At 48.4% G+C, this 10117-nt stretch overlaps 1 protein-coding gene across 2 annotated transcripts in view; it reads left to right on the top strand.

Annotated features, from left to right (window-relative positions):
* Positions 1-525: 525 nt before the first annotated feature.
* Positions 526-10117, top strand: part of Nid1 (nidogen 1) — a 76771-nt gene continuing 67179 nt past the window's right edge. The window contains exon 1 of one of the 2 annotated variants that reach the window (XM_050142339.1): positions 526-798. In XM_050142339.1, the coding sequence (XP_049998296.1) occupies positions 574-798 (225 nt within the window). In that variant the 5' untranslated portion in view covers positions 526-573. The remainder of the gene's footprint in view (positions 799-10117) is intronic. The other variant, XM_050142338.1, reaches the window with a different exon arrangement.

Raw genomic sequence — 10117 nt, 5'->3', positions numbered from 1 at the left:
CACCCTAGTGACTTTGTCTGGCAGGTGTGGGTTCCTGTTTCCTGCGGAATCCCATAACTTAAGGAATCAGGAACTCAAAAAATGCCCAATGAATGATTGGATGAGCAAAGGCACACACATTTGTCGGGCCTTTTGCAAAATTCCAGCACCCGCCCAGTCTCCCCACTTGGGTGAGCCCTATCCCTGGTTCCAAGTATTTGTTTCCTGGTTGTCCGCTCTCCAGGAATTAGCCTGACTGCAGAATGGTGTTGCAGCGGCCCTTTTTTCTGGATGGGAGCCCACCGTCGGATTGGGTCGGGAATGCAGGGAACCAACGCCCACTGTTGCGCCAGGGCCGTCTGCTGCGCTGGGGGACCTCAGTATAGCCCCTCTACCTCCTGTTCACAGCTATTGGTGGACGGGGAGGGCGGGCGGGTCCTCGCGATAGCCCCTCGGCTCCCCTCCCTTATTTCCCGGGGTGGGGACGCCGGGAGGCGGGAGGTGAGGAGGGGCTGCCGAGGGGCGTCGGGTTACATCTCCGCCTCCTCTGCTTGAGCTGGAGCCGCCGCGGTTGCGGGACTACAGTTGGGAAACATGCTGGACGCGAGCGGCTGGAGCCGGACGGCGTGGACGTGGGCGCTGCTGCTGCAGTTGTTGCTGGCGGGGCCCGGAGGCTGCCTGAGCCGTCAAGAGCTCTTCCCCTTCGGCCCTGGGCAGGGGGACCTAGAGCTGGAGGCTGGGGACGACGTGGTGTCCCCCGCTCTGGAACTGATCGGAGAGCTGAGCTTCTATGATCGTTCGGACATCACGTCGGTCTATGTGAGTTAGGGCCGGGAGGGGAGCGATACCAGGGTACGCTGGGGGCGCCAGTCCAGAGAGATAGATGTGGGACCTGGGCGTCACCCGCGGGGACCCGAGAGCTAAGCTGCCTGGGCGCGGGGCCCTCTACTGGATCTGTGCGCCTAGAGGATCCCCATTGACGGTCCTGTCACCCAAGGAGCACGCGAGGTCTAGGGTGGCATCGGCTTCCTATATCCATCCATCTCCGCTGCGCCCTTCCTGGACCTGGGGACCTCGGGTGGAGTTTTCCTTCTCTGTTCAGTGTGCCTCTCGCCTTTGTCCCGAGTCTTCTTTCTGGGACAGGTCCCGGTACCCCGCTGCGCAATGACCAGAATTGGGTCGTAGCCTGCGCGCGCTGAGAGACTCTGGGGATGGTGAGCTGGAAAGGAACTGGGAAATCGTGCTGCGCCGCCCCGCCCCGCCCCAGAGTTCAGCTACAGCCCCTGCATCTGTGTGCGTGGGTTCTCGCTACGTCTTGGCAGAGATTCTGCTTTCTTAGTTGGGCTCGTTTCAGAGTCCAGAGGTCAGGGCTAGGAACTCAGGGCGCCCCGGTGATACAATTTCCTGTGGCTGAGGTTGTCACCCAGGGGCCCCAGATGAGGAGGGGGACCAGCATGACCTTTTAGATCACTCGAACCTCCCCAGTTCCGGCAGGGCCTGGGCTCGCTGTCTGCCTGGTCATGCCCCTTCGTGCTGCTCCGGCACACCATGTGGATTTGATATAAAGCCAGTGTGCATTCCACAAGTGGGGGGACTCTACAAAGGGTGGCTGGAGCCTGTCCTGCGTGGGAGTGGCTCTGCTCCCCAGCCTGGCCTGGGCAGATAGCGTGGGGCAACACCCACGTGCAGCTTGTCTGCTTTGCCTAGAAAGAATGGGTCCTTAGTCACACCCACAAAGAATTCTCACCCTTTGCTGGCTGATTGCCCTGGGCTCCGTGGGAAGCTGGGACTTTAGCATGCTTTCAAAAAACACGATAAATGAAATCCCCCACCTTACCAATGAAAACAACTTGTTGAAACACATTAAATTATTTTAAAAAATATATCAACTTTTATGTAGTATTCAGACTTCTCCCTCCTTCCCAGCGCTACTCCCCCCCAAAAAAAAAAAATTGGGGAGCTAGGGATCAAATCCAGGGCCTCTGCATGAAAGACAAGCACTCTAAGCCAACTGCTTCATCTCCAGCCCATCTTGTCTTCCTTTTAAACCGCACGAAGTACTACGTGTAGTAGTAGCACCAGTGATAGGTTAGGGAGGATCTCAGAGGCCATCTGAGGCGTATCTATAGCTATCTGCCAGATTTCACACGGGGAATGAAGAAGCGAGGCAGAGGCCATGGTAGTACCGGCCTGAAATCCCACCCTTGTGAGGTAAAGCTAGGAGGATCTGGAGTCAGGCCAGTCTGGACTACGGGTTTTAAATTCTGCCTTTAAGCACCAGGAAATAACTTGGGAGGTGACTTGGTAGATAAACGCATTTTGCTTGTCAAACCTGACAACCTAAGTTCATTTCCCCCAACTTTAGGACCTATATAGTTAAAGGAGAAAACAGACTCCTCAAGGCTGTTACCCCCCTCCCCTCCTCTCCCCTCCATGATTTTAAAACCTCCCCTAACAAGCAGAGCACCAGACCAGGCAGAGCTAGGGTCAAGAGGCTTTGGCCTGATTTAACTCTGACGCTAGAAGCCACAAAGGAGTCCAGATGGAGAGTGTCCTGTGTCTAGCAGACGCTAAAACCAACCATCAGGGACAGGAAGTAGGAGTCTGGAGACACTGGTTTATTAGGGGAAAGAGTAAAATAAAGACATAAATAAGCTGGGGGTGGTGGCAAAGGCTTGGAATCTCAGCACTCAGGGTAGAAGTAGAAGGATCATGAGTAAGAATTTGAGGATATCCTGGGATACAGAAACCTTTGTCTGAATAAGCAAGCAAAATTAAGCTGAGTTTGGAGTTCTGGAAAATGACAACTATCATTTATTGATGCCCTGAGGAGGTAGTTTCCTGAATGTGGTCCCAGGACCCCCGAGCACAAGGAATTCAGAAGGTCAATAATTATTTTAAATAGTACTAAGGTGTTGTTAGCGATCTTCTTTTCCTTTATTTGTATTTTATGTATGTGAGTGTTTGCCTGCATGTATGTCTGTGCACCACACGTGTGCAGTGCCAGAAGAGGCCAGAAGAGGGCAATGGATCACCTAGGACTGGGGTCCCATCTGGATGCTGAGCTAGAACCTGGGTTAAATGCTCTTAACTGCTGAGTTATTTATTTTACTAAATTTTTTTTTTGTTGGATGTGTGGGCATGTGTGCCATGGCGCATGTGCAGAGGTTAAAGAGCAGCCCATGGGAATGGGTTTTATTCTGCTGCTGTGGGCTGCAGGGATGGAATTTAGGCAACTCAAGACTTCAGGCTGTGAGAGAAGAACCTTTATGCACTGAAATTCACTCAGCCACCCTGCCAAACCCAACTAATTTTTTATTTTGTTCTCCCTTTCTTTCTTTCTTTCTTTCTTTCTTTCTTTCTTTCTTTCTTTCTTTCTTTCTGTTGGTTTTTTGTTTCTTGTTTTTCGAGACAGGGTTTCTCAGTAGCCACGGAGCCAGTCCTGGAACTCTCTTTGTAGACCAGGTTAACCTCAAACTCACAGAGATCTGCCTGCCTCTTTCTCCCAAGTGCTGGTATTAAAGGCGTGCCCCACCACTGCCCTGCTAGCTTTTATTAATTTAGTTGCCCAGGAATGTATGGGGGAGTTTGCTAGGGGCTGCATGGTACACACTTGTCTGTCCCCGCAGGTCAAATATAGAAGCAGCCACCTTCCATTTAGCTGGATATCAGGTTGATTTGCAAAATGTGAAGCAAAATGTCTTTACTCCCCACATATTTTTGTTTGGGAAATATGACCATGTGAATTAAATGTTGTTTCTGTTACCATGTAACAAATTCATTATTAAAATGTAAGTATTTAACTTGCTCTTGGGTTTACTCTCTCATATCACAAATGTTCATTACAGTACTTTGGGAATCTTCAAAAACTGTTAAGTGTTTAAAGGGCTCCTGAAACCAAAATGCCCAAAGGCTGGTCATATGACTCTCCAGACACTGAGTTTAAGGACAAGGAAAGCATGGCTGGGAATTTCTTCCGGAAGAGGCAGGAGCCCTGTTGGATACTAGTGCCCTCCTGTAGGCCTCTGCAGGATCCCTGCTTTGTGATGTGTGATTCCCCAGAGGAATGCCCTGAATGACCAGTAAATCCAGCTGTTCTCCGGATCCTGTCCAGGATTTAAGCCCCACCCAGAGCACCAAGCCATTGAAATTTCAGAGCCTTGCTGATGAGAGTTTTTCAAAACGGTTGTTCAGAGCAATGAAAACATTTCCTGCCCTGGATTGGAATGCCGTCTCCGTTTGCTTGCTCATTATCATGTTAACAGGGCCACCCTCACCGGGTCTGTAGGGCAATGAAATAATTTCTAGAACACGATTTTAGTGAGTATTGAATTAATTGTGATTCATAAAGATGGCTAAGGATATCAGTTATGATTAAATATAAATAATCTAGCTACGCGGTGCACGCCTTTAATCCCAGCACTTGGGAGGCAGAGGCAGGCCGACCTCAGTGAGTTCGAGGCCAGCCTGGTCTATAAAGGGAGTTCCACGTGGGCACAGCAGCATGGCTGTGACCTCAGCATGCAGAGGCAAAGGCAGGATTCCTGGGTCTTGCAGGTCATTATTTCTAGTCAGCAAACCCCAGGTTCAAGGACAGACACTGTCTCAGAAAAATAAGGGGGGGGAGGGGCTGACTAAACAAGTCAACCTGACATAGACCCCTGGCTTTCACATGCATCTGTCTGTGCACACACAAGTCCACATAGAGACATGTATATACATGTACACACAGAAAGTTGTTGTATGCTATTATCCCAGTGTGCGCTCATGCATGAACACACATGTTCACGGGCAGCGTTGCTACCTCCCAGGACATTAATGGGCTATTGTCTGAAACTGTTCAGGTTGCTCCAAACACCGGGATTCTGGCCCAGAGAGAGAGGAGGGCAGCTGAATCTATCCTAAGCCCAGTGCCTGGAACCGTGATTCCTAGATGAAGAAGCACCTGCTTCTCCTTTAGTCCACGGTTCCAGTGGTTGGAGAAGTGACTATGGTTGAGTCTCAAAATCCAAAATAGTATTAATTCCAGTAGGGGCTGAAATGCAATTGACTGATTATAGTGGCCAACTTATAATTGAAGCCAAATCATTATTTTGATACTTTTTTTTTTATTAAATGAGGCATAGTGATACAAGCCTGTAATCCTGGCCCTCCGGGAGGCATCATATCCATCTTGGGTTACTTAGTGAGTCCAAAGACAGCCTGGATTAAAGAGTAAGACCTGGCTTTAAAATCCCAAAATAAAGACTTGTTATTGCTAATATTTTTAGTTATCCAGTGGTTGATTATATTTACCTTTTTAGCACATTAATATTATTATTTTGAACCAGGGTCTCATGCTGCCCAAACTGGCCTTGAACTCCTAATGCGTCTGCTAAGGATGACCCTGAATTCTTGATCCTCCTGCCTGAGTGCTAGTATTACAGGTATGCACTGCCGTACCTACTTTATGTAGTGCTATGGTTTGAACCTAGGGCCTCATGCATGATAATCAAGCATTCTATAATTGAGCATGTATTCCCAGCCCCGTGTGTATGCGTGTGTGTGTGTACATACATGTACATGCAATAGTCCAGAGTTAAGAACCATTATTTATTCATTCTACCAATTTATTATTATTATTTATTATTATTATTGACAGGGTCTCTCCTGGAACTTACTCTGTAGACCAAGTTGGCTTGTAACTCACAGAGATCCTGCCTGCCTCTGCCGCCTAAGTGCTGACATCGAAGGTGTCTGCCCACTTTTAACTAGTTTCTTCATATGCCAGGCACTGTGTGAGGCTTATTACAGACTGAACATAAGACCAGTGTTGTTCCATGCTCACAGTGTGGGGTCATGAGGGAGGTGACATTCGGCCAATAATCACACCACACTCAGCCACATGCTGAGTGCTCTGAGGTAAAAGTTCAGGGTGGGAATAGACGGAAGCAGGGCCCAGGTAATGGAGAGCTCCAGAAATGCTCCCCATCACAGCGGCAGACACAAGATGATAGGGGTTGGTTCTTGAAAGTGTAGGAGGAAGGGTCACAGTTAAGAATGGGGAGATATTGGTCCTTGTGAGATGCAGTGAAGAGCCAGAAATGGGAGCTTCGAATGTTCTGGGCAGGGGCTGACTGCAGTCCATAGCGCTTGTAACTCAGACCTCTTGGGTCCTAGCTGACAGTCCTCCATGCTTTTCACTTGGAGTTCATGAACGTCACACTGCCCCTGGGGTGTCTTTACTGCCCCTCCAGGCTCTTAGCTGCCGCGCTACAGCCTGCCTCTCTGTGTGGACTCTCTGCCCTCTACGCTCCTGCCTTCTTTCCCTCTGGACCCATTCCATGCAGGCCTTTAAAATTTTTTTTTAAATACTTACTTGTTTTATTTATTTAATTTATTAAGGATTTCTGTCTCTTCCCTAAATTTTTTCATCTTATTAAATATTATCATTGTTATTCTTAAAAAACGATTAGAGAGCGGCTACAAACGGTCCCCGGGCGGGCTGGCGGAGGGAGCCCGCCATGAGGGCGGCTACAGGAGGGCACGCTTCCTTGGCCCACGGTGGCGGCAGGTAACAGACACGTAAACACAGGAAATAGCCATAAGTATTTATTAAGGAAGGGGGAGAAAGAAAGACAGAGAAAAGAGATAAAAGGAGAGAGGAGCGATAAAAGAAGAGAGAGACAGAGAAAACGCGTGCACACGCCAAGGAAGCAGAAAGAGAGAGAGAGAGAGGGTCCCAAGATGGCGATGGGCGGGTCAGAGGTTATGGGAGTGGGCGTGGCTAGGGCAGGGACCCAAGAATAATAATCATTATTGTCTGTTTGTATGTATATGATGTGCATGTGTAAATGTGGAAATGCAACAATTACTAAGAGGTCAGAGGGCAAAGGAGTCCATTCTCCCCTGTTGTGGGCTCCAGGGATCAAAATCAGATCACCAGGCTTGCGTGGCAAATACTTTCACTTCAATGGCCCCAGGTAGCTATTGGCATTTCCTTCTGCCTGGAAGACACACGTGCTGTCTCCCAGAGGTGCCCCACTCTGCCACTAACTCCCAGCTCTCGTGTAACTTTTCCAAGAGGGTTCCATCGTTGCCCATTCCTGGAGGCATGCTGGAAGACGTGGGCAAATGTCTGCTCTCCAGATGTAGCACCTGTACTACACCGAAGAAACAATTCCACCCACGTTAGGCTTAGTGACCCAACCCATCTTAGGGTTTGCTTACAGAAGCATGGGTGACCCAGTCATTAAAATGCCCTCCTCGGCATGGGCATCCCAGGAGCCCCCTGCACCATTTGTAGGCTGCTCCACAGAATTGTTTAGTATTTATATAAGCTGGGGTGGAGGGGTCTTGTGAGTCTTGTAAGTTTCACCTTGTAAGTTTTGAGGAGTCGCTGTTTCCTCGGGATTGGAGCATTTCATTTGGGAGGAGATCACTGTATAATAGTGTCTCTTAAACCTGCTCTGTCAGCCAAATTGTTCCTTTGCTTCCCAGTTAGTCTGAGCCCTGTGGTGACCGGGTTTTTCTGTCATATGACAGCCATTTCCCAACACTCAGGTATGTGTGTGAGTGTCCACACAGGTGGACACAGCGAGTGCTGTGGAGTCAACCAATACACAGATGACTGCGGGACACTTACTTACTTTTTCACCTTAGTCTATAAAACAGAGGGGAGGGGCTGGAGAGATAGCTCAGTGGTTAAGAGCATTGCCTGCTCTTCCAAAGGTTCTGAGTTCAATTCCCAGCAACCACATGGTGGCTCACAACCATCTGTAATGAGGTCTGGTGCCCTCTTCTGGACGGCAGACATACAGACAGAATATTGTATACATAATAAATAAATAAATATTAAAAAGAAATAAAACAGAGGGGAGCCACAGGACATTTCCAAGTAAGTTAGTGATGTAGCGTGTGTGTGTGTGTGTGTGTGTGTGTGTGTGTCTGTATGCGCCAGAGTGTAGGGAACAGATGGCTGTACATGCCAGTTCATGTTTAGACAACACGACATTGATATGGATACCTACCATGGTTCAAAATGACTAATGATATGGGAAGGGGTGTGTAAAAATGGTTTACCCTGGATGTCTGGGAACCGCAAAGTAAATAGTGATGTAAACTGTAATATAACCATTCCTGATAGAATGCAGATTTTATGTTGGTTTTGTGTACAGGGCCATGTGTCTTCACCAACCTGTCTGTCTGTCTGTAGTCCAGTGTGTTTACCTCAGTGTGGCTTGTCAGGTCTGCGTGTGTGCTTATGCCTGCCTGTGTGTGGCTCATGTGTGTTGGTGTGTGGTGGGTACCTGCAGGAGTTTCCTGCCTAGTGGTCTGTGTGGTGGTTCCTTGTTTGGAGTGATGAAAGTTACCTTAGGTTTCCCTGTGGCTAGGGTCTCCTGTGACCCTGCTCCTTGCCCAGCAGAGGTCAATGTCAGATTTCTCCTCCATCCACTGTTGAACCGGGAGCTTACTAGGTGACCAGACTGGCTGGCTCGGGTGCTCCCCGAACCCTTCTGTCCCTGCCTCTCAGAGATGCTGTTACTGGTGCAGGCTTTTCGGTAGGTGTTAAGGATCTATATTCAGGTTCTCACCACTACAAGGCAAACACTGCCCTGGCTGAGCCATCTCCCCAGCCTCTGGTATCATTTTCTTCAACAAATAGTATAGCATAGGATTCAAAGAAGCAGAGAGAACCTGTAACATTTCAAAGAGACTTCAGGGAATTTAATCTGGTTGGAGCCTGATTAAAACAATATGGCCCACACAAAGACCTCTCCAGACAAACTCGTGTTTTCTTTTTCCTTCTTGCTGTGTTACGGATCAAACGCAGGGCCTCACAGGGTAAGTGCTCAAAATGCTGGCAGGTGGGATACTCAAGTGTCTTAAGATTTCATTAAAATAAAATAAAAAAGCAGTGTATAGTAGCCACCTATATTCCCAACACTCAGGAGGATTGCTGCAAGTTATAAAGCCAGCCTCTGGGCTACGAGAGATCTCATCTCAAAAAAAAAAAAAAACAAACAAACAAACAAAAAAAACAAATAACAAACACCTCCAAAAAGCCCCCAGCCCTCAAAAGAAAAACAAAAAACTCCAGGGGCTGGAGAGATGGCTCAGAGGTTAAGAGCATTGCCTGCTCTTCCAAAGGTCCTGAGTTCAATTCCCAGCAACCACATGGTGGCTCACAGTCATCTGTAATGGGGTCTGGTGCCCTCTTCTGGCCTGCAGGCATACACACAGACAAAATATTGTATACATAATAAAAAAAAAAAAAATTAAAAAAAAAAACAAAAAACAAAAAAACTCCAAAGGAAAAAAGTAAGAACAGGTGTGGCAGGACTGGAAGAAAATAAGAACCACAGTGTGCTAGGAATTGTGGAGCTATTGCTTGTTGGATGTATGTGTTCTGGGGAGGGGGGGAAGTTTGTTTGAAAACTCCCCTAAAAAGTGGTGTTATACAAAATTTTCTAAAAACTATTCTGCCTCCTCTCTAGGAAGAGGGTGGAGAGGAGGGAGGTGAATTCCAGGGCTTGAGACCGGTTGCCAGGGTCAAGGTGAGGGGGTGTGGTGAGGTGAGGTCAAAGGTTGAGCGAGGCTGGGAGCAGAAGGCTTGTTGGTACCTTGTGCATTTGATATTCCCAGCAGCCCTGGGAGGGGGCTCAGGCAGGAGCTGGGTGGTCCAGAGTTGCAAAGCAGGAAACACACCGCCAAGGGCGTGTCTGCTGACTTGAGTAGAAGCTGAGTTTGTCTTTGTTCAGATCTTAGTCGGGTGCTCTTTACCCCGCCATCTTTAGTGCCGCCTTCCTCCTTCCCTCCCTCCCTCCTTCCGCTGTCTCATTAGCTCTTGTTTAGCTCTTGTTTTGTACAGACTCCTAGGCTGTGTGTGTTGGGGCCACAGTGAGGTGTGATACACAGTGTGATCCTGCCTCTTCCGATGCTGGCAGCTGCACCACTACTCAAAGCACTTGGTTCTCAGGCCCTAGATGGCGACTTAACTGTCCTCAGGCTGATTTATTTTCCTTCCTGGACTCTTTCTACCCTTCCTTCCTTCCTTCCTTTTTTCCTTCCTTTTTTCCTTCCTTTTTTCCTTCCTTTTTTCCTTCCTTTTTTCCTTCCTTCCTTCCTTCCTTCCTTCCTTCCTTCCTTCCTTCCCTCC

The sequence above is a fragment of the Alexandromys fortis genome, unplaced genomic scaffold (assembly GCF_014885135.2).
Source record: "Alexandromys fortis isolate MF-2015 unplaced genomic scaffold, M_Fortis_MF-2015_v1.1 scaffold_5, whole genome shotgun sequence".
NCBI lineage: Eukaryota > Metazoa > Chordata > Mammalia > Rodentia > Cricetidae > Alexandromys > Alexandromys fortis.
Note: the sequence above shows the minus strand (reverse complement) of the source record. Positions and strands in the feature narration are given on the sequence as shown.